General features: G+C 45.9%; 1 protein-coding gene across 3 annotated transcripts in view; it reads right to left on the bottom strand.

Moving 5' to 3' along the window:
- TC2N (tandem C2 domains, nuclear) overlaps positions 1 to 11,550 on the bottom strand; it is a 46,137-nt gene extending 34,587 nt beyond the window's left edge. Inside the window, exons 1-3 of one of the 3 annotated variants that reach the window (XM_075614539.1) lie at positions 10,932 to 11,550; positions 8,108 to 8,155; positions 2,283 to 2,402 (exon numbers count right to left, since the gene is read on the bottom strand). In XM_075614539.1, the coding sequence (XP_075470654.1) occupies positions 2,283 to 2,343 (61 nt within the window). In that variant the 5' untranslated portion in view covers positions 2,344 to 2,402; positions 8,108 to 8,155; positions 10,932 to 11,550. Of the gene's footprint in view, positions 1 to 2,282; positions 2,403 to 8,107; positions 8,389 to 10,931 lie in introns of those variants that run through there. The other 2 variants (XM_075614538.1, XM_075614537.1) reach the window with 2 other exon arrangements.
- Between the last annotated feature and the right edge of the window lie 14,102 nt (positions 11,551 to 25,652).

Here is a 25,652-nt window from a genome sequence, read left to right as displayed (position 1 = left end):
CTCTTTTTATTTATCTTTTTTTGCAAGTGAGCTGCAGGGTGTCCCACAGGCCTGTTTTACCCAGCACTTCCCATTGGGAAACGCGCTCCGCGCCAGCTTTTCCGGGATTGGTCGTGTCGGCAAGCAAAATAATCGTTTATTTTTGTTTGTTGGCCAGCCCTCTTGCATTGAAGGGGCTAATTTAATAGGGGCACATTTGAAAGATTTACTGTATGTAAGACAAACATTTAATCATACATAGGTATATATGAGATGGAGCATCCGATCTTTGCATGTTCGAGGAAAACTGAAGGGAATTTTGAAGGAACAGCAGTTGAAAAACCCACAACTACCATTGCAGTGTTTCTCAGCGATGCTTTTATAAGTCCGTCCTAATCACTGCATCTTTGGGATCAGTGTAGCATTCTTCCGCCAGATGGAGTAATATGAGTTTGTAACTCCTGTTGCCCGTCTGTTTTGAGATCCAGGATGCAATCCTGGTTTTGCAATGTCATTCATTTGCAATGTAATTTGCTGACCCCAAATGCCTTTAAAACTCCCGCACACACCTGCCAACTAACTCAAGGTCAACAATAAAAATGTCTTGCCCTGATCCTGTTTGTTTATAGAAACTCGTTACTGCTTTATATTGCAGAGTAACAGCATCCTGCCCAACTCACCCTGTTTATGAGGGGGGACTCCCTGATGCTTCTATTGTTTCCCTGAAAATACATTTCCTCATCCCAAAGCGAGTCACGGAATGTTTCAGAAAACAAGTAACCAGGGCGAACGCCTCGTCGCACTCAGATCCAATCCTCACCGAGTCAAAAAGACATTTTCTTGTAGAATTATTGCAGCAGAATAAAGCTCTGTGATTATGTGATCCGAGTGCCACAAGTTTTTTCTCTGGTGGCTTAAATATAATACTTCACTGGGTATAAGTAGGTCTATTACCCCACATCACCTTCCAATCAACATTTCTGGAACTGTGAGTGCCTCTACCCCCTATCTCAGCGGCGGGCAACTCCAGTTCTCAAGAGCCACCAACAGGTCAGGTTTTCAGGATATCCTTGCTTCAGCACAGGAGGCTCAATCAGTAGCTCTGAAGTGGTGCTAAAGCAAGGATAGCCCGAAAACTTGACCCGTTGGTGATTTTGAGGGACTGGAGTTGTCCACACCCCTGCTCTATTTACATTAAAACGGGGACATTTTACAAATCAACGACACTATCAGCCCAAATCTTCCGGGGGGGAGATTTCAGATACATGAATCCTGTGTTAATCTGAAAATGTAAACGTGTCCCTTTTATAGGGACCAAGGGGTTAATACCCAGCTGGAAGGACCTAAGTGAGCACATGTAAGGGACCAAGGGGTTAATACCCAGCTGGAAGGACCTAAGTGAGCACATGTAAGGGACCAAGGGGTTAATACCCAGCTGGAAGGACCTAAGTGAGCACATGTAAGGGACCAAAGGGTTAATACCCAGCTGGAAGGACCTAAGTGAGCACATGTAAGGGACCAAGGGGTTAATACCCAGCTGGAAGGACCTAAGTGAGCACATGTACGCAAGAGAAATGAAAATACATGTAGCCAAACCTTAGCGGCGCTAAGTACTGACAAATGGGAAGCAATAAGGTGCAATAACTGGAGAGCAATAACTCGATAGGACATTGTATGCACTCCCTTTGCAAATAGCTAAGCAAATGCAGCGCCTCCCATCAGGCAGCCCTTACACCACGATTAGTTTGCAAAATCAAATGCCAGCTCACACATAAGCAGAACCCTGACCAGTGACATGTCGTATCGTGATACAGGTACCATCATAGCGATAGAAGTGAAACAATGTCACAATATGCACTGCTCTGTCAGCACTACACGCCAAGACATCAAACCACGGGGGAGAGATGTAACAATCGTTAAAACGATGAGCAAGTGAGTTACTTTGCTTTATGATATCATTGTAATGTAATGATGTCACAACGTCAGAGGCGAGACAATTACAGCCATGTTTACACACAACCACAAGTAAATATAATCCTGGCAAATATATCTCTGGAGACAGCGGGACACGGGAGGGTTAATAGGTAACATCGCTGAAAAATGTGCATTTTAACGTCATGTTCTCCATCTCTCCAAAGACCAGAATTGAAGCCCATGATCTGGAGCAGGACGCCCCCTTTGTTTATTACTGTGGCAGAGACTTAAAGTAATTAGAAATAGTGATACAATGTACAGTATAATATGCTCTTTGGGAGCGAATGCTGTCATTGGTTCGCGCAGCCTCGTGATGATGTCATTCTTACCCTTTCCCGTGTCAGCATGCAGACACCCACTGCAGCAGCTCTTGATGAATTCTGTAGCCATTCCTCATTCGGGCTGCTCCTTGGGAGCCGAGGATCCAGGAAACACAGTGTAAATAAGTCCTGTTGGGGAAATACAGAAAGTATTTCTCCAGGTCTGGCCACGTTGTATATATGGATTCACAGTAAGGAGAACAAGACTCCTAACCTCTACCCGTCCGGTGCAGGCTTCAAACTGCAGCTATTATTAATACCTGTGGGTGTTATCGTGCTTATTTGCATGTCAAGTGTGTCACTTTTTGGCTCCATGCTTTAAAAGGGATATCTGGAAGCGTTTGTATGTTACATTGAATAGATATTGGTCATTGTGAGTCGCATGCATGCAACAAACACCTTATCATGAAGCATTTCAATAGCCTGCAAAATGCCCCTCTCTATAAACGTGTATATCTCTCTATATGGCACCAAACATGCACTATAAGCAGCGTGTAGGGTTGCCAGGTGGCTTCCCCACAAATACTGGACACAAGGGCGAAAGTTCCAACGCGCCTTACCCAGCAGCAACCAATCAGGATGGAGGAAGCTGCCTAGCCCCCTAGCACCGACCCTTCTCTTTCTCTGCTCGAGGAAATCCCGCGGCCCCCCAAGCCGGTCAGGTCACTATGTCCAGAGAGGTAATACCGGACACGGAGTATTAGCTCTATCTTGTTACTGGACCAAATACCGGACAGTCCGGTGCAATACTGGACACCTGGCAACTCTAGCAGCGTGGTACACATGAGACATTATAATACAAGGCATTGTAATTCAATACACGAAAATGTGTACCAAAAATAAGTAAATATTAGGAATAAGGAATTTTCGGAACCTTTATCTTATACTATATTAGTGAAAGCACTGTATGTTTGCCTGCCTGGATGTCCGGTGTCCCTAGCGGCAATCTCATTGGTCCCTTGGGCCGCCCGCCCCCGCACACCTCTCATTGGCCTCACACACTCACACCACCCCCTTGGCCCGCCCCCCACACCTCTCATTGGCCTGAGGCGGAGTGACGGGCCAAAGGTCCAAAAAAAAAAAAAAAAAAACCACACACACACAGACACACACAGACACACACACAGACACACACACAGACACACAGACACACACACACACACACAGACACAGACACAGACACACACACACACACACACACACAGACACAGACACACACACAGACACACACACAGACACACACACAGACACAGACACAGACACACACACACACACACACACACACAGACACACACACACACACAGACACACACACACACGGGGGGGGGGTGTTACATACATTAGCGGGTCTCACAGTGTTAGCAGCACATCTCCCGCTCTCTTCCCCACCGGTCCCGGAGGCTCCGCCTCTTCCTGTTTCCCGCGCTTTCACCCCCCCCCCCCTCCACGTGGGAGCTGCCGGACGGGTGAGTGAGCGGCCGGACGGGTGAGTGAGCGGTCTTCACGTCCCCTCACCCCCCTTCACCTCCCCTCACTCACTTCCCCTCCATCCCCCCCCCCGGCGCCGCTACACTCAGCGGGGGAGCGGAGTGATCACCTCCCCTCACTCACTTCCCCTCCACCCCCCCCCCCCCCCGGCGCCGCTACACTCAGCGGGGGAGCGGAGTGATCACCTCCCCTCACTCACTTCCCCTCCACCCCCCCCGGCGCCGCTACACTCAGCGGGGGAGCGGAGCAATCACCTCCCCTCACTCACTTCCCCTCACTCACTTCCCCTCCACCCCCCCCCCCCCGGCGCCGCTACAGTCAGCGGGGGAGCGGCCACAACACGCTGCCTCCCGCCTCAGATCCACGTGGGAGCTGCCGGACGGGTGAGTGAGCGGCCTTCACCTCCCCTCACCCACCCCTCACTACACTTCCCCTCCCTTCCACATCCCCTTCACCTCACCTCCACCCCCCCTCCACACCTCCCCTCCACCCCCCCCCCTTCACCTCCCCTCCACCCCCCCCCTCACCTCCACTCCACCCCCCCCCTTCACCTCCCCTCCACCCCCACCTTCACCCCCCTTCACCCCCACCTTCACCCCCCTTCACCTTCCCTTCACTCCCCCTTACAACCTCCCACCACCTCCCCCCCTTCCCACACCCTTCCCACCTCCCCCCCCTTCCCACCACCTCCCCCCCTTCCCACCACCTCCCCCCCTTCCCACCTCCCCCCTTCCCACCACCTCCCCCCACCTCCCCCCTCTTCCCCCCTTCCCACCACCTCCCCCCTCTTCCCACCACCTCCTCCATCTCCCCCCTTCCCCTCCTCCATCTCCCCCCTTCCCCTCCTCCACCTCCCCCCTTCCCCTCCTCCACCTCCCCCATCCTCCACCTCCCCCCTTCCCCTCCTCCACCTCCCCCCTTCCCCTCCTCCACCTCCCCCCTTACCCTCCTCACCTCCCCCCTTACCCTCCTCACCTCCCCCCTTACCCTCCTCACCTCCCCCCTTCCCCTCCTCACCTCCCCCCTTACCCTCCTCACCTCCCCACTTCCCCTCCTCCACCTCCCCCCTTTCCCCATCCCCCCCTCTCCCCTCTTCCCCCCCTCCACCCCTCTTTCCCCCCTTTCCCTCCTCCCCCACCTTTCCCCCCTTTTCCCCTCCCCCACCTTTACCCCCTTTCCCCCTTCACCCCTCCCCCCTTCACCCTTACCTCCCCCCCTTCACCCTTTCCCCCACCTCCCCCCTTCACCCTTTCCCCCACCTCCCCCCCTCTCCCCTTCTCCCCCCTTTCCCCTCCTCCCCCACCCCCCTCTTCCCCCTCCTCCCCCACCCCCCTCTTCCCCCTTCCTCTCCTCCACCTCCCCCTTCCTCCCTTCACCCCCCCTTCACCTCCTGTCACCACCCCCCCCTGCGCCTCCTGTCACCCCCCCCTCCCTTCACCTCCTGTCACCCCCCCCCCCCCTCCCTTCACCTCCCGGCAACCCCCTCCACCTCCCGTCACCCCCCCTTCACCTCTCCCCCTTCACCTCCCCTCACCCCTCCTTCACCTCCCCTCCGCCCCCCTTCACCTCCCCTCCGCCCCCCCTTCACCTCCCCTCACCATCCCCCACCACCCCCCCCCATACCACCCATCCTCACCTCCCCTCCGACCTCCCCTCCGCCCCCCTTCACCTCCCCTCCACCCCTCCGACCTCACCTCCCCTCCTTCAACGCCTTTCGTCCGCCCTCCCGCCTCTGCCTTTCGCCCACCCGCACTTCTGCCTTTCACCCGCCCACCGCTCACATCTCCGCGCCACACAGCCGCCGCACGCACTAAACAGACCTGCCACACTCGACACACACCCGCCGCCTCTCACCCACCCCACACACTCGACACACACCTGCCGCCTCCTGCCCCTACGCAACAATATCACTGACCAGCTGTCACCTGCACTCGCCACACACCCGCCGCCTCACACCCTAGCAGGACCCCGACCCACAGCCAGCACTCACTACCCACGCGCCACCCGTACTGAACACCCACCCGCCGCCTCACACACGCTCACACCCTAGCAGGACACACGCCTCACATTTTCACATCTGTTATGTCACCAAAATATACATTGTACTGTGGTGTGTTTACAATAAACCATTTTGATACAACATCGTATTACATTTTCTTACATCTTTCTTTTCAACATTATTATCCAACCTTTACAACAAATAGTCATCTATTGTTCCACGATTTATAAATAATACGACCTATTACGCATTTACATCCCGGGCAACGCCGGGTCTCTCAGCTAGTGGCAAATAAAAATATCACTTGCGGTTACATTGATACATCCCAGAAAGATGTGTTACCCTGATTTTCACCATTATCTCCTAGCATAAACGTTATGGTAATCCACCGCCTGCAGCCGAGAAATACTTCATCATTTACTGCCAGCTTGATATAATCACAGCTTTAGACTGTAAGCTCTTCGGGGCAGGGACTCCTTTTCCTAGTGTTACTTTTATGTCTGAAGTGCTTCTTCCCATGATGTGTTATATATTAGTACAGTATGTGTATATTATGCATGTTATGTATATATTATGTATTACTGCTGTGAGGCGCCATGCACATGGAAGGAACGATATAAATAAAGAATCTGGGTCTGCAAAGTAATATCCATTATAGCCATAGTTTACGTCATCAGAAGTAACAGTAACTTTCCGCAGTACTCGAATGTTACTGTTTGACAGTTAATCAGTGAGATGCACTTGCTTTGCCTCCCATGATCAATGCCATTCTGATGCAATAAGCGCTTATCAGTCCGGGAACTTCAAGAGATCTAACACATGGCCACTTCAAACTGGCCATTAAATATAACAAGTGCCAAAATATACAGTATTATCACATTCCGAGTGAAACGCACGATGGAAAACTCGACTCTCAAATCAGCAACATTCCAAAACAAAAGGATAGATAAGGAGTTTAAATAAAGCTTTCTGTATAAAATGTAACTAATATTTATTAAGTGATAACTAAAAACACAGCTGGGCAGGGCATCATGGAGAAGATTTTTTGACGCCAAATATGATGAGAACATTATATACCACGTGTGTGGGTCTATGAACAGTTTGATTTGACGCTCCGCAAATATTATCTCCTAGCGCAAATGTAACATTTACGCACCCGAGACTAATGTGTGTTACAAACATTTACACAACTCTAGAACGTCTCGCTAAAGTATTCGCAAAGTGATCATCAACCTCCTGAAAGTTGTTCAAATGTATTTACACACAGATTGTTTCTGTGCTTGAGAACAGGAGAGAATTCTGCTCACAAAGAGACAACTCTGTGTGAACTACAATTTCAAAGGTTAAGGCTACAGTATGAACAGAAAAGGTGAGGCCATGCTAAAATGTGTTTTGTTCCTGAGACATAAATTAAATGGACAGTTCGAGCTTCTATTAGTTGTAACTTGAAACCTTGTAGCAAACAAAGCAGCAAAGTTATAGATGACTTGCTTAGTATGTGTATACGTTTGGCTCCCAAGATACAGACGTCTGTGTCCAAATTAAATGTAATTATAGTGCATACTGTAGAGTTGATGGGTGGGGAGGAGCAGGCATCTAAAATGTACTTTAAAGAATGCTTCCCTGCCTGGTAAATATGTTTTTATTGTACAAAGTTTCTTTTTCTACAGAGTGGAGCATCATTTTATTCAAGTGTCTGCAATGAATATATTAGTAGTACAAGTAAAAACGTTCTGTTAGCTTCTGTGTAATTAATATAAATCCTGACTGACATACACTGAGTAATAATAATAATACAAGTATTATTTGGAATATATGAAAATGCCATGAAATGTCTGTGAATTGACTGTATAACCCTGTTCGTTTAATGTAACCATGTATTGTAATACTCTGTGCCCAGAGGTAACTCTCAATGTATTACTTCCTGGTAAAACATTTTTTAAATAGATATATGAGCACGACCGTGGTTGTAGGTAAGTCTATATTAGCTGAGCCCTTCTTACAGGTTATTATTACACATTCCATATGATCTTGCTATAATCAGAAATGTTTCTTTTTCTCTTATTACAACTAGTTATACATTTTTTAGGCTGTAAGCTTCTCGGAGCAGGGACCTTGTTACCTGTGGTTTCATTGTATCTTAGCTTGTATGTTTTCTTCTTACCGCCCACATTGTACTCAGCTGCAGAATGTGTTGGTGCCATAGAAATAGATACACAAATAATACTATTAATCTAAATCAGTCCCAATATCTCCCACTGATGTACAGTTATCCTACTAAACAATAAGGTTCAGAAGAGCTAGGCAGGGGACAACGGCTTTATTTATAAACCAGTACTGTACATACCTGTGTTACACCTTCACCTGCATCGATGATGACAATAAGGTTCCATTTCTGCAATAAATTGATTGTATTGTCATTAAACCAAGTAAGAGATCAAGAAGTGCCTTCCGGAAAAGAAAAAAGTGAACTCTTCATCACATACACAACTAATAGTCATCCAATGCATTCTGTCGCCTTCTCAAACCATGGCGTGGAAGCAGCAAGAGCTCTGAGACAGAGCCTGGTGTCTGATCTGTGCAGACAGAGGAGCTGGGAGCAGAAAGGTCTAGTCTTATACCTGTAGCTTCATGTTCATTGGTACTTTCAGCACAATGGGGGAAGTATGTGAAGCAGCAGAGTCAAGAAGAGACAGGGAAGTCAAAGGATTAGGAAAAGCCTCATTTCTTCCCACGAATCAGACAATATTTATTTATATATATTTAAAGTAGGTCACAGTGAATCCAACCTTTAACCGGTCAACACATTTACTTGGTAACTTAGTGAACTTGTTACTCAGTTATTAATGCTCTTACCCTGATAGTGTGTATGTTCGTGTTTAACTTGCTGCCACGGGAGCTAGCAATTCATTGCCTCTGGCAGCTGAGGGGTTAAATGCTGAATGGTAGCAGAATATTCTGTTATTTAACCATTTTGCTGCCAGAGAGGCCATCAGTGGGAAAAGCTGTGCAGCCCGCCAGGCTCGTGGTAATATATATGTGGCAGTAACGTGGCGATAAGAACACAGTCCTTCCTTTCTCACTTCTACTGTTTGTAAGCTGCAGATCTGTGCTGCATGGTTTCCACCCCAGTGGTGGCTGCATGCGTTATTTTGCTGTCTGATTGAAAGTCGATATATGTAACTGCAAGATGCATTATTCTATATACGATGAAGTCCTGCCTGGGATAGTCTCCTCCGTCTCACACATCACGAGAAGGTATAGAAATAGGAAAGAGACGCCCGGGCCCTGCTGGAAACAAGCTGCTGGTGTGTGCCTGGCACAGGTAACTGCCAACATATTATATAAACAGGACACACATGCAAATAATATATACTGCTTAACCCCTTCAGTACTAGGGGCCCTGCAACATGATACAGAGCAGGGCCCTGCAGCCCACCCTCCCCAACATTACAGGGGGCTAATTACTACAGCACCTATGCTGCAAAAATATGAGGCAAAACCAGTGAAAGATGCCATTGCTTTCAATATCCTTGGATAAATCCGGTGCTGATTTTGCACTGTTTTTGCACTATTTGCCCACATGTTGCACTGTTCTTGCACTGTTCTTGCAATGTTTGCCCATGTGTTGCACTGTTTGCCCACGTGTTGCACTGTTTTTGCACTGTTTTTGCCATTCAGAAACGAGCATTGTTTTGTTAGTCTAATTCCGCTTTTCTAATAAAATATTCCCTTTTATTTGACTTGTTTTGTCCTTTTTTACTGGACCCATCTATATAAAGTACAAAAAATCCCCCAGTTTCTGCTTCTCTCCAAATGAGTTTCTGCCTCTGCGGCTACCAAGAAATACTGAACCCACAGCCAGCCACAGAATGGCCACTGCCAGCCACGGAAAGGCCACTATCCAGCTAAATGGAACCAAGGACTGGTCCAAAAAGAGACAAAACCCAACGCACACCCCTGTACTGTCGCCACATTCAGCATATAGCAGACATTATATACGGTGTATAATGTATACTGTATACCAATATACGTGCAAGTACGTTTTCTTTGTAAAGCTCCACAATTAGGTTTAGAATGCACGCCTGGGTAATTCATTTAACCCTTTCGGCTTCATGCCACGAGTGACCCAATTCCTGTGGGAGTAATGCCATCGGAGCAGCCCCCTGTCTTCTCATAGTGACTCATAACGTTTAAATATTGGGCCCTCTGCAGAATATTGCCCTAAGATTCCCTCCCAGGAAGATCAGAGGGGACAGAATGGCAGAAGCGGAGTTATCCTGATATTCCCCGCCTCTCTGACCCAGGCATGGCTCATTGCTTAGCAGAGTTTGCATCTTCCTCACCATCACATTTTATTCTTGTGTATAAACCTCAAATGAGAGAATATTAGAATTCTGTGGGTGTAAAATGAATGCCCCCCCCTCCCCCCCCCCCCCCCCCCCCCCCCCCCACACACTCACCTCAGTAACAGTTACTGGGTTTGCTTAATCTGGTGCTGTGTGGTTCTGGTTTTGGGGTCAGTACACAATGATGAATAAAAGTGTAACAATGTCACAGACAGGCAGAGGCTGTGTAACCAGCAGCTAATAATACTCCAGTGGTACTGTGACTACAAGCTGCTCCTACAAAATGATACTGCCAGATCCCTTGATTGGAGTTGGCCACCCCAGCGCTAGTAGGTACCACGGAACCGGGTCACTACCAGGGATTATCACCTGGAACCTAAGGTCACCTGCTCCATGCTGTGTGAATGGTCCTGATCATTTAATGGGTGCTGGATACATCCCCAAAAATTCATCACCATCCTTCCTGGTGACAGTCCTGTCCAAACTGACATGTTGTGTCCTATTCAGACATACACATGATAACACAACTCCCTGGTGCCTCTCTCCTCACCAAGGAGATAATACAATGAGATAACACAAGGAGATAACACAACTCCACAATAACTGCTAAGTTCCCCTCAGAAGCAGTGACAGGAGTCACGTGTCTTCATGGTCATGGACGTCTCGTTGGTGCCACCTGGGATGGTAACCCAACTCCTGAGTGTCAAAAAACTTCTTCCAAGTATCACAGAGGGCTGAACACTGAGTGACCCTGAGTGACCAAACTGTGACCTAAGGGTCCATTACCCCTCTCCGGTACCCGCAGCACAGTGCTAGGCTTACCTGTCCTAGGTGTGTTCACTTCCGTGGTCCTAGAGGTTTGCTTGTCTGGCTGAGAGTCGCGAACACAAGTGAGAGGGAGAGAGGGGGAGAGGGAGAGAGGGTGAGAGGGAGAGAGGGGGAGGGTCCGGGGTGTGAGCCAGGAAACTCCGGGAGTAACACGTGGAGTCAGGACCCGGGCAGGGTACCGGGTATGGAACAGGGGGGTCTGGTATCGGGTATGGAGTATGGGGTGTAGGGGGGGGGGGGGATGGTACCGGGTATGGAGCAGGGCAGGGGGTGGTACCAGGTATGGAGCAGGGCAGGGGGTGGTACCGGGTATGGAGCAGGGCAGAGAGTGGTACCGGGTATGAAGCAGGGCAGAGAGTGGTACCGGGTATGGAGCAGGGCACAGAGTGGTACCTGGTATGGAGCAGGGCACAGAGTGGTACCGGGTATGGAGCAGGGCACAGAGTGGTACCGGGTATGGAGCAGGGCAGAGAGTGGTACCGGGTATGGAGCAGGGCACAGAGTGGTACCGGGTATGGAGCAGGGCACAGAGTGGTACCGGGTATGGAGCAGGGCACAGAGTGGTACCGGGTATGGAGCAGGGCACAGAGTGGTACCGGGTATGGAGCAGGGCAGGGGACTCCGAGGCTTCAAATGGCACAGCTCGGATAATGGGCAGAGCCTGGCACGCACTGTGTGCTGGGTGTGCTGCTCCTGCTGTGCTGATTGGTGCGGTGTGTATAGGGTGCTATGTGTATAGGGTGCTACGTCTAGTGCTGTGTGTATAGGGTGCTATGTGTATAGGGTGCTACGTCTGGTGCTGTGTGTATAGGGTGCTGGATTTACACCTGATCCCTGGGCACACCCTGCACAGGTCATTTGGACGCTGTGCACCTCCTCCATACTAAGGTACCTATCTTTAATAACCCACTCCCCTTGTATCTATAACCCTTCCCTTCCTATATATGGATATTTGTAACTGTCTATATCTGTACAGCTGTATGTGTGTGTGTATATATGTTTGTTTATTTATATATATATAAACATATATACAGTATATATATATATATATATATATACAGGTTTGCAGAGTGGATGTAAACAGCCCAGGTTCACCATGAATTGGCAGCAAGATATAAAGGCATCCAATGCCTGCACGTCCTTTGCTCCCTCATACAATGATTGCTAACACTTGAAATTACCGCCAGCCAGAGCGCAGGAAAGCCAGGAACTCCAAATACACCAACACAAACGCGATGACGTCACAGCTCTACGCGTTTTGTCACACTGCGGCGACTTCTTATGGGTTGCTGATTTTTTAAATAAATGTACCTTAATTTTTTCTCAGTTACGTGCTATAGAGCTTGCGCATTTGTTTGTTTTTTGTTCATATATATATATATATAAACAAAAAGAGAGAGAGAGAGCGCACGCCACATAGCATAACACTGTGTATTTATTATGAAAAAGGAAAGGGAAGGGGGAGGGAGGAATCAAACTCACAAGAATAAAATGGTTAAAAGGGCTTTGAGAAAGTCGCCCAGCGGTGACGAAACGCGTCAGGGACTCTGATAGCGCGATTACGTCACTACGACGCTGCGCACGCGCACGAGGCCACATCCAGCGTGGGATCCATACGGCGGCCATTCGGAGTGGAGAGCTAAGTTCTTGGAAGGCAATCTGACGGCAAACGGCACCCCAGGAATCCGGTGAGCTGTGACTTCCACAGGCAGCCCTGAAGGAGCCCACAGAGACGAAATTCCGCAGCACAGAACCGGATGGTGGTGATATAATCACAAATTGCCTTTTAACCATTTTATTCTTGTGAGTTTGATTCCTCCCATCCCCCCCTTCCCTTTCCTTTTTCATAATAAATACACAGTGTTATGCTATGGGGCGTGCGCTCTCTCTCTTTTTGTTTGTAGATATTCCTGGATGTGGTTTATCCCATGTGAGAGCAGCCGGAGAACCCCTTTGTCAGCATCATTCACCTCTATTCATGGACTAACATTTAAAGGACTGGTTGGACTTTATTTTCCTTTTTTTGCACTTTTGCACCCTTTTTTCACTCAATTTATTTGTGTTTCACTATTTAGCCAATTGATATGTATATGTATTATCATCTATATTTTCAATTTTAATCATATCATTTTCATTGTATTTTTCGCACTATAAACACATTATTAATTTTATTAACTATAGTCACCCAATAGGTTTTAACACTTGCAGTCCTACTCTGGCGCTACAATTTTTGTTCTCATATATATATATATATATACAGTATATATTATTACCTGTATTACACACCCTGCATGACACAAGCTGCTCTCGAGCTCCCAGTGAGGATTATGATTTCTTAAACTAGTTACTTGAGACTTGAAGGGTCCATAAATAATTGGCACTGGCCCCCAGTTTTGGAGAGGTGTACCCATCCTGTATTATTATTGCCTAGTACAATAACCTGAGCGCTGTGACCATGTCACGTGTTTGCAGACAGCTCTCCCCTGCATGTTGGGACTGCTAGCCAGGAATTCACTTGTATATATTGAGTTCTTATTTGAGGTGCCCCGTGTCACTGCTGTGAAGTTATGTGTTAAAATAATGGCATCTTTCCCGCAAAAGTATTTACATCAAAAGCCCAGCAAAGGAACCAAATGATTTTGATGCTCTGGGCCACAAGCAAAATACATAGCATTTTAACTCTTTGGATGCCAGACCCTGTGTCACTGAATGGGTTCATAAAAACCCATCCCTGCCATCATTTGAATGGTTGTTAGAGGGAGATTTGGGAAGGAAATTATCTCTTCATCTTCCGGTGACATGAATTGGGACGAGGGAACGTTTATCAGGAATAAAATAGAAATAATCCTACAGTTTCAGCGAAATATGGAGGCGCTTCCTTAACGTGAGCTACTGAATGGAGCGGCGCGCTTCTCTGTCCCAGGGAAGAAAGCTTCCCATCATATTGTATAGGGGCATATTGTATAGGGGCATTTTGTATAGGGGCCTTAGAACAAGATGACACTGAAGTCTGTAAGGCGACTGGCCCTGGGATGAGTGAAAGTTGAGAGACCTGCCTTTAACAAAGCCCAAATCATTGCATTCCCCCTTAGCCCTGGTAGAGGAGAATGAATGCATTACTGTTTGTCTATCCCTTCTGCTGGCAGTCGCCCTGCCCTGGGACCCGGAAAGAACCGCTCTCCCTGCTCGGTAACTGATACTGTCACTGATTGTTAGAAACCTGCCCAGGCTTCTTGTAAATGAGAACAATAGATTCTTTGGGGAAGCACTTTCCTTTTTCTCTTGCAAACTGATTAACAATACATAGGTAATGTATTTGGGAGAGGGAGGGGGGTAACGTGCCTGGGATCAGGTGGCCGGTTCTGTAGCCCCACTTCCATCTATTTCAGTTGGACCCCCTTACAGAACCTCCCAGCAACGCTCAGCTGCCAAAGGGTCACCATTATTGCGATTATTCTCCCATTCGGTTCTTTGCAGGCCCCTCCGGTAATGACGGGGTTAATGTGCTTCTAAAAATCTAGACGCGGTTTAATAACTCTGCGAATGTGACCCGGTAACGCGAAACCGGGGAAAGTACAGTTACACGTCACCCATAACATTCCCTACGGCGTCTAATAAGCGAATAATGGCGCGTCACACAGTCACTGCGTCATGCGGATCTTTAAAGCCGTTTGATAGACAATTCGTGATGGTAAATGTCCCTATTTCCTCACAACACATAGGGGTGCCAGGTGGCTTCCCCCGAAAATACTGGACTCAATGGTGAAAGGTGCGTCAGGTCACTGTGTCCAGGGAGGTAATACCGGACACACACATGTCCAGTATTACAGCACCTCTCATTCTTTACTGGACAGAGTGTCCAAATACAGGACAGTCCAGTTCAATACCGGACACCTGACAACCCTAACATACCACAGATAAGCCTGGGTGGGAAAGGGGACGGGAGACGAACCCTCAGAACCTCAAGGGGAAATCTATCATTGTTTTGTCGCACTGCACCATTTTCTTCTTGCTGCTGCTGCTACATGTGCAGGGTAACATGCTGTCTGTGAAGCAGGTAAAACCCTTTCCTTGTGACCTTGACATGTCTCCTTGAGAGCTTGAGAAATCTGCTTCCCTCCCTGGGTCTTATTGGACCTGTGAAATTCTGTGTCCAGTGCTACCGTACGGCCAATTCCGAAGAATCAAAAGGAATTGCATGGAAGAAAACATATTCCAAGATCAGGTTAATATACTACAAGGGAAACTTCTAGAGAGGGCATACAAGCCAGAACTCATCGAGTCTGCAGCAGAAAAAAACAATTCAATTCCACGCAGCAATCTGCTTAAACAAGGACCGAAAAACAATAACACAGATTTCAAAACACCTTTTATCACTACATATAGCACAGATGCAAGGAAGGTTCAAGAAATTATAAAGCGACACTGGCATGTGGTACAGACAGATCCAGTTAGGAAGGACCATGTCCCTCCTGTTCCTAAGGTGATCTTCAGAAAAGCTCCCTGCATAAAACCTAAACTTGCCCCTAGTGTGTTTAAAAAAGGAGAAGAGTTGGCTTCCCCCTCCGATAGGCTTCTTTGGATGCTTTGGATGTAAGGCCTGTAAACAGGTCTCTAAGGGTGAGAGAACCGAATTTATCTCCAACGTTACACAAGAAAAATTTAAAATAAAACAAAACCTGAACTGCCGCACTGATTATATTGTATACCTGCTTTCATGCCCATGTGGTCTCCAGTACGTGGGACGCACCTCAAGACCGTTGCGCGTGCTGGTACACATGGGCAACATCCGAAAGCAAGTAATGACACACAGAGTCTCCAAGCATTGCAGTCTGTTTCATGGAGGCAATCCCGATGGCCTGATATACAAAGGTGTTGAGAGGGTCGATAACCATTGGAGAGGTGGAGATAGGCTACGAAAACAATGCCAACGTGAGACTTACTGGATCTACAGACTAAAGACATTGACCCCCAGGGGTCTGAATATTGACATAGACCTGGGGGCTTTTATGTAGACTCCAGTAAGTTTATCACTGTCCATTCAGTGCTGAATGTATTGTAGTTGAATTTTTTTATTCTAGGATAAGACCATGACATATCTGGTGCTATATCGCACATTTTATTAATGTGGGTTTTGCAATATATTATAAGACACACTATAAATGTTTATACGACATGTGTCTTAAAACACTCTTTGAGCTTAAGGCATGAAACGATCATGCGCATAAGATTGAATCATTATGCATTGACTACATTTACTAATTTTTCCCTCATTTCACCACAGACTTTTGGAAACAGATGCACATGGTCCACAAAGCAACTCTATGTGCATGGATATTTTATTCATTTATTTTGGACTTTTATAAGGATTTTTTATTTCATTTTTCATTTTTACAACCTCTCACAAGCAAATCTTTTTCACAAGCACATCACTTATATTCCCTATATCTACATATATGTCAGTATTCACATTTTATATTAATTTTCACATGTATATTCACATTCATTTGACAAATCGCACAAACTGAGATTAGCTCATCACTCATTTTTTATTTCATCTAATTGAATATCAAATTCATTAGAATTATACTATAGTACAACACTTATTTTTCATTCCATTTAATTGAATATTAAATTCATTATCAAATTGATTAGAATTACACTATAGTTCAACAAAAGTTTGTTGAATTGTCCACATTAAATTCACTTCACTTCACCTATCCCATATAATTTTAGACACATGTCTTTCACTTTAGATTCACTTATTTTAGGTGTCAGCCTTGTGCTGTTGCAATTTTCTCTGCCATTAACTGGCATTTAACATACACCAAAACGCGCGAGACTTATTCTCAGATGCGCGCGCAGCATACATCTGAGTAGCAGTAAGGAATCACACTCCTGTTTTAGTTGGCCGACGAATAAGAAAGGATGTGCACGCAACGTACCAATGAATGCGTGCGCAACGAACAAGATGTCGGCGATTTTAGAAGCACATGCAAAGCCAATTTGACTGCAGTAAGAAAGGGATAGGCTGCCTACTGTATATAAGCTACCAGTACCTAGCCCATCTCCTTTTCAAAGAGCCTGAGGAAGCCCTGTGTAGGGCGAAACGCGTAGCTCACTTTTTCTGGACACTTGCAGCCACCATAGAGGAGCCGTCGTAGCTTTGAATCTGGACGCAGAGACAGAGATTACCTACCACTTACCACGGAGCGACTCCCTATGCTTTTCCCATTCATATTTGTTTCAGTGCTTCATTGTTTTAGTACCTTTTATTTTATACCTTTTTTATACCTTTATACCTAATTGTTTTATACCTTTTATTTTATTTCTTAATTAAGCCTTTTGCTCTAATCACAGTCCCCACTGTTTGCAGTTCATGTTATACTGTACTTGGAAGAATCACATCCATCCAGCTTCTAAAGGAAAAACAGGAACCAAACTACTAAAATAATCCTTTACCAGTGTGTACTCACACTGGTCCGTGCGAGTATTTGAATTGATATCTTTCTTTTCCCATACCTCCCCCCCCCACCCATGTTATGCTGGGTGACTTTACATGGTTCAAATTAATCTGATATGATTGTTTGAATACCATCTGACTCCACTTCTCTGGAATTCTCTGATATTTACTCCAGGGGCTTGGAAGAGGTGGGATCAAGACACTGTTACGTGAGAACACTCACATTAGCCCGTGTGAGTGATTGGTTATCACTATACCATTATCTAATATATTTCTTACCATCTACATGCTTCTAAGATCTCTTGCTTTTTTGCTTTTAATTGTCTTGCATAAACTTAATCACTTCTTTTCTGTGAGAGGGAGACCTCTAGAAGAAAGAAGCCAAGTTTGCAGTGAGTCACATCTCAGAACATTCAAGCACGAGACGACGACAGGAGAACAGGAGAAGAAAAACCATACTACAAGAAAAGGACGGAGCGTAAAGATACCTTGATGTAATAACATTTACACAAGGCCGTGTAAGTGATATACTTTTTTATTCATATAGCATTATACTATTTCCCCGATCAGCGTATCCACCAGTCCATGTACCATTTAAGGTGGTTTCACACAGTTGGTCACTGGTCCAGAAAAACTTACCTCACTCGGTGCTCCCCCATTTTTTGTTTCCCAGTGCTACGTACACTATCAGTACTATATAGGAATAACAGATTACATTTGACGCTGGTTTTTATCGGGGAGAGTTTACGTCACCTCTGAGAAGGCAAATATTGGTGATAGTAACAAAAGGTGAAAACCTGACGCAGAAAATTATATTATCTCTTCACAGTATGTGGGTTACTTACCTCCCCCTGTTAGCACTCACACGGGGGGGGGGGGGGCAGAGCAAAGTACTTACAGCTGAGAGACAATAATAAAAATACAATGAAACGGACCTGATTTTGTTGGTCTCCCCCTAACCAATTCTCAAACATCAGAATCCAGTACAACGTGATATTCTATTACAGAAATACTATCTAACCCATTTGGGTTGGTGACTAGAGACACACAGGGACTTTGTGAATCCTACATTCAGGGGTTAAGGGGATATTATTTGGGTGCGGTACATATGAAATCAGTAACATACATACATTACCATAATGTAAACATGTATAAACCCACAGGAAGCTGCAGCACCCCCTGTACCCCTCGTTCCAGCCGCTAGACTTTGGTGGGACTGCCCCGTTGATAATGATGTGATTTTTTTATGATTCAGAACCATCGACTGAAACGTTAAAACCTGCAGCATAACGTTGACACTTCCACAGACCAGACGATCTGGTGTGGCCGATGAAAGCAGCTGAAATAAAACAAGGTTTATCTTTACTTAGGCGCGGTTCCGAACATGCGAGGGATATGCAGAGCCGGAAAGGTTTGGTATAAAGTTAGCCCAGACACTCACTGCTTGTATCTGGCATTGCTACGGTTTTATATCGTTCCTGTAACACGCCTCTCCCCAGCAGAGCTCACAAATCTGCTGTATCGCTGGATTAGTGCGATGACATGCCCTGCATTATTGGATTTGAAATATGATTATGGGACTAGTTTTGTTAAATATAGAAATACAGGTAATCCAGCAGTCCATGGAAGGTGAACTTTAACAGAGTCAGTGCTGGAGGGTAACACTTCCATCTTATAGGTATATATTTATTTCCATAACATGAAATCACTCAGCCATTTAACAGCTGATCTATAATTTTATACCTTTGTTTCATTCATATATTTTAATAGCTTCTGAAATGTTGACTGTCTCTGAACATCGAAAGATAAAACTATATATGAATTCCTGCTGATTATTGACACCTAGTTAAAAGTTACTTATGAACTCAGACGCTGGTGTGATTAAACGCTGCAGTGATCAGGGCTGAGTTACACAACTGTAAGAGAACAGACACAATTGTTGCCATTTTTAACTGGTCAAGAAAATAGAATTTGAATAACAATTATTTTTTCAAAATAGAGGATTTCTGACTTTTTAAAATATGTAGAAAGAAAGGGGAATGAACCCCAAATGTCCTGTGCTCTAACAAGTGTAATAGACTGTTTGTAAGCATGCAACCTCTATATGTATAGAAAAGTTTTTAGGCAATGATGCTGCAGAATAACCAATGAAATTAATGATATCAATTGGGGGGAGGTGTTGAATAACAGACTGACCAGGGTGGGGGGCTGATAAGCAGAAAATAGATAGAGGCAAGAGGGGAAGCCACGTTAGAAGCCTCCCTCATGAACTCACGGCAGTCTAAATCCGGTGCCCTTACCCGACCCGATCTCCTCACCGCCCATCTTGTGCACCTGTCCCCGCTCCACAAACACTCCACATGGTGTATGGTGTCGTCTCACTGCTTCTCCAGGACAGGTCCCAGCCGTCTGTGCCCGTCTTGCACACCTTTCACTGCTCCACGGGTACTCCGCGAGGTGTATGGCGTTGTCTCACTGCCTCTCTGGGCAGGTCCCAGCAAGCCGTGCGCTCCGACGATACTCACGCTTGGTGGGCGGACGTCAGACGCTGGAAGGGATACACGGCTCCCTAAGCAGTAGGATCGCCAGCGTGCTCCAGCCAGATAGTAGAAATGGTAGAAATGGATTGATGGCGGTCACTGCATAATGGAACTCAGCCAGGGAAAGGTTAAAATCAGCTTTATTTCACGATGCTGCACATTACAGAGAGAACATCTCTGACGCGTTTCGGCCCGTTGTGGGACTTTATCAAAGAGTAACTCTTTGATAAAGTCCCACGACGGGACGAAACGCGTCAGAGATGTTCTCTCTGTAATGTGCAGCATCGTGAAATAAAGCTGATTTTAACCTTTCCCTGGCTGAGTTCCATTGTGCAGTGACCGCCATCAATCCATTTCTACCATTTTTAAAATATGTGACCAGTGATCAAACGGCTCGCAAAAAGCAGCGGTAATGTGTGTGACCTGAAATAAAAGGGACATTTATTGAACATTGGGGCATTAGGTCGTTGGGCCATATCTTATAGTGCTGTGTGGGAAATGATGCTATAAAACAGAAAGTGAGATAATCTTTCTGAAATAAATAACTTTATTTAAAAAGACATCAGAACTGTGTGTAACCCTCCTCACCCGGCTCCATGGAAGGTTACATCGGAATGACTATATACACGGTAGTGCTCAGTCTCTCAGGCCTGTGCTGGGTGGGTTGAGGCTGGGGGTGGGTGTAACTATGTATATACATTGGCAGGGCTCAGTATCTCAGGCCTGTGCAGGGTGCTGGGTGGGTGCAGGCTGGGTGTGGGTGTAACTATGTATATACATTGGCAAGGCTCAGTATCTCAGGCCTGTGCAGGGTGCTGGGTGGGTGCAGGGTGCAGGGTGGGTGCAGGCTGGGTGTGGGTGTAACTATGTATATACATTGGCAGGGCTCAGTATCTCAGGCCTGTGCAGGGTGCTGGTTGGGTGCAGGGTGCTGGTTGGGTGCAGGGTGCTGGGTGGGTGCAGGTTGGATGTGGGTATAACTACGTATATACATTGGCAATGCTCAGTCTCTCAGGCCTGTGGTGGGTGCTGGGTGGGTGCTGGGTGGGTGGGGGTGTAACTACGCATATACATTGGCAGGGCTCAGTATCTCAGGCCTGTGCAGGGTGCTGGGTGGGTGCTGGGTGCCTGAATGTAGTAAGGATGGGGGCCAGAAACATTTATAAAACATATAGTGCTTTATTGGATATCCGTAAATAATTCTTGACACACATTGAGATACTTCACACTGGACTGATTACTCGTGGCAAATAATATACGCTGGGGAGGTACTTGGCTTGTTACCCGCAGTAAGGGTTAGACTGGCCGCCTCTCACATAGAGTCAGTGACGCCCCATGTTAAACAGACCTCTCTGAGACACACTTCAGGAATTAGGAACCTGCGACCGTGTACCGCATACTTCTTCCATACCTATCTGATTAGGATTGCACTAGGGACCTCCCGGTGGGGCCGATACAAACACGCTCCAGAGTGCAATATCGTATCCATACAACTGGCGCTAAACAAAGGGTGACAAGACACATCTTAAAACATTAATCTATACACAAAAAAACAATTTACAGGACTCACAGTGAGGCCCCCATCTGAACTCTGAAGAACCTGTTTCTAGAACATTGGGTGGAGCTATATATATCCTTCTATCTACCCATAGTGACATCACTGATCACAAGACATACCAGGGAGGGGTAATCACCTCTGCAAAGTCATCCTGCATAACATGCTGGGGAGGGGAGTATCCCGAGTGATCCCACACAGTTAATTTATTAAGGTCGTTAACCCCTTAACTGAAATAGTCCCACTGGGGGGCTACATGTGTGTGTGAATATAAAAATGAGTGGTACAGTGGGTGTCTTCCCACTTTTGCCACTGATGATTTTACAGAATATGCTTAGAAGTGGGATATACCCCCTACAGCTGTTCCCTGTAATGAATACTAATTACAAATCCTGCACGCACTGTGTATTTTCCTTATCGTTTCCTCCTTCCTGAGCAGCTGCTTATATTTTACATTTCTCAGTCAAGAACAGTCTTATTTTATCTGCATTTAGTGCGAATGTTTACTCATCATAATCTTTAACTCCACACAAAAAAAACACCAAATTCCCCCAAGTTGTGGACTCTGCCCTTGTAAAAACGTCTCAATTCCTTAACCCATTCACTGCCCCACGGCGATATATTGCACCCCCTGTACCAGCCATCACCCTTCCCACGTCCGTTATATTATTATTCGTTTTGCATGTACTTTTCCTTTTATTTCCCCTTATAACGCACTCACTTCCAGGTGAAATCCGTCAGCAGCTTCAATCCCAGAGAAATACCAGTGTATCGTTTTAATACAATCTATGTTATTATTATACAAAGACTTCAACCCACGGGTGGGAAACACCAGTCCTCAAGGGCCACCAACAGGTCAGGTTTTAAGGATATCCCTGCTTCAGCTCAGGTGATGTAGTTGAAGACTGAGCCACTGTTTGAGGCACCTGTGCTGAAGCAGCGATATCCTGAAAACCTGACCTGTTGGTGGCCCTTGAGGACTGGAGTCTCCCGCCCCCCACCCCTCCCCCCCTTTGTCATAACGCCTGCAGAACAATACAGAACTGAAGGGGTTAAAATGGAAACCATGGTGATTTTTTTAAAAGAAATATCTAATAGCATCGCAAATAACTGTAATCATCACAGCATTATTACGCCATTTAAGTATGATCCCTTAAACGTTCATTCCACCCAAAATCAGCTTTAAGTTTGAACTAAATGGTGTAAATACATCCTGCAACATGCAGCCAAATACACACACTGACGAAACCACCGGACGTATAACCAATAAGTGTTCAGGATGATTTCCTCTCCCAGAATCCCCTGCGTGTCTCATTCTCCATGTTTGCTGTCTCCCTGTGACATCATCAGACTTGAAAGAAAACATCGCCAGGTTCTTCCATATTCTATCCCAGGCAACAGGGATTTTCAGAAGGGCTTTCTCCCGCTTCAGATGGGGTTGTCAGGAATGTGGAGGGATGAACTTCCAATACTTAATGGCATCCCCGTGAATGTATCTTTTGCACAGACTCGTTTCCAGGGCTTGGAGGAACGTACTAGGTTAGTTAGAGGCGCAAATCCCAAACTCTGCAAGGTCTGGTCCTCTTAGTTTTAGTATCAAAATCTATCTCCAGTCTTAGCACCCTGACTGACAATAAGATCGCAGCACAGATTCACATACCGTGGCCAGAGAACGTTCGGGAATCCCTAAGGATTGTCACATATTTGAAACCTAAAATGTTATTAGAGCTTAATTTAAGTCCTAATAATAGATAAAGATAACGTGATCAAACAAATGGCACAAAAACATGATACTTTATCAACATTTATTTATCCACAAAGGATTAAACATTCAATATCCGCGTGTGACAAAGTGTGAGACCCTTTAGACTCAGTACCTGCAGCAATGACTTCAGCTGTGCGTTCCCTGTAACTGCTGGTCAGTTTCTCACATAGGTTTTGAGGAATTTTGGCCCATTCCTCCTTACAGAACTGCATCAGCTCAGTGACATTTGAGGTCTTCCTTGCAGGGACAGCTCACTTCAGGTCCTGCCACAACATTTCCTTGGGGTTTAGGTTCGGACTGTGACTTGGCCATTCTAACACACGGAATTTATTCTTCTGCAGCCGTTCTTGTGTAGATCTGCTTTTATGTTTAGGATCATTGTCTTGGTGCATGACCCACTTCTGCTTCAGCTCACGGACGGATGGCCTGACATTCTCCTCTAGAATCCTCTGATACAATGCAAAATTCATGGTTGTGTCAATGATGGCAAGTTGTCCAGGGCCTCAGGCAGCAAAGCAGCCCCAAACCATCACACTCCCACCACCATGCTTGATAGTTGGGATGAGATTCTTCTGGTCGAACGCAGTGTTTGGTTTTCGCCAAACATAGCGTTTCTCATTGAGGCCAAAAAGTTCTACCTTTGGCTCGTCAGTCCAGGGAGCATTGTTCCAGAAGTCTTGTCGATCATCTACAGTGCTCTTTGGCGAACTTCAGACGGGCAGCAATGTTCTTTTTAGAGAGCAGTGGTTTCCTCCTGGCTATCCTTCCATGTACACCATTCTTGTCCAGTCTTTTTCCGATAGTTGAGTCATGAACACTCACATTAGTCAAGGCGAGAGTGACCTGCAGATCCTTGGATGTTACTCTGGGGTTCTTTAGGACTTCCTGGATGATTTGCCGGTTTGTTCTTGGGAGAGATTTTGGTAGGATGACCACTCCTGGCTAGAGTGAACTTTCTCCATATGTCTGACAGTGGATTGGTGGATCCCAAAATCCGTACAAATGACTTTGTAGCCCTTTCTAGACTGATGAGCATCAATAACTGCTTTTTCTGAGGTCCTTCAGATTTATTTTGATTGTGCATGAGGTGTTTCCACACACCTGTATCGTGAAGACCAAACTCACAAATTTTGTAATCTTTTTATATGGTGGGGCCTCCCAAACTCACACCTGAAGATCTACCTAATTAATTAAACACCTGATTCTAATGATCCCATTAATCTAACTGATAAAAACAGGGTTTTGGTTACATTTTAATATACCCTGACTCTTAATTACTCAGTGTGTATCTAATTCATACTCATTTTGGTTGAAAACACATGGAATTTGTTAATATAAGCCCTATTGGACACTTAAGAAATGACTGGTTTTGATTCAAGAAGTTTATCATAAAAAAATGATGGAATTTCTGTAATTATCATTGCGGTTCACACATTTTTTCTCGCAACCCTATGACAGTGGGAACACATTGCAGACATTGGAGCCCACGCGTTTCAGGCCCTGAGGACGGTCCCAGCTCAGGCCGCAGCTTCTGATGTCTACGATAATGTAACTTCATCAATAAACCTTTTTGGATCCAAGCAGTGAGGGCCCACTATTGATCCAATGATTTCTTTATTTATAAAATGTGTTACCAGAAAGTGACACATTGAGCGTTACCTCTCGTTTTCAAGTATGTCCTGGGCACAGAGTTATGATGACAAATACATTGTTACATTAAGTGAATAGGGCTATACATTATGTATAAAGACATTGCAGGAACAGTTTAACATATTTTATCTTTTAGGCGTATGAAACAGTTACAGACCAGATTAAAATGTGAAACAGCTTTAGTTTTGAAATTACTTAGACTGGTGGTGGCTGTGAGAGTCTCCGTAGATTGTTCCAGTTTTGGGGTGCACGGTAAGAGAAGCAGGAGCGTCCGGATACTTTGTTGAGCCTTGGGACCTCGAACAATCGTCTGGAGTCTGATCTCAGATGATAAGTGCTGCGTGTGGTAGGGGTGAGGAGCTTGTTCAGATAGGTGGGTAGCTTGCCCAGAAAGTATTTGAAGGCAAGACAGGAAAGATGAACTTTGAGCCTGGACCCAAGTGATGACCAATCTAGTTAATTTAGCATTTCGCAGTGATGTGTGTTGTAGTTGCATTGGATGACAAAGCGGCATATTGAATTGTAGAGGTTGTGTAGTTTGCTAAGGTGAGTTTGGGGTGCTATACCATATACTATGTCCCCACAGTCTATAATTGGCATTAGCATCTGCTGTGCGATGCGCTTTCTGACTAGCAGGCTTAGGGAGAATTTGTTCCTATAAAGTACACCTAGTTTGGCATAGGTTTTGGATGTCAGAGTATCAATATGGAACCTAAATGTTAAATAGGAGTCAACCCATCTG

This window comes from Ascaphus truei, chromosome 9 (genome assembly GCF_040206685.1).
Source record: "Ascaphus truei isolate aAscTru1 chromosome 9, aAscTru1.hap1, whole genome shotgun sequence".
NCBI classification, from domain to species: Eukaryota; Metazoa; Chordata; class Amphibia; order Anura; family Ascaphidae; genus Ascaphus; species Ascaphus truei.
The sequence above is the reverse complement of the archived record's forward strand: the minus strand, read 5'-3'. Positions and strand labels throughout refer to the sequence as shown.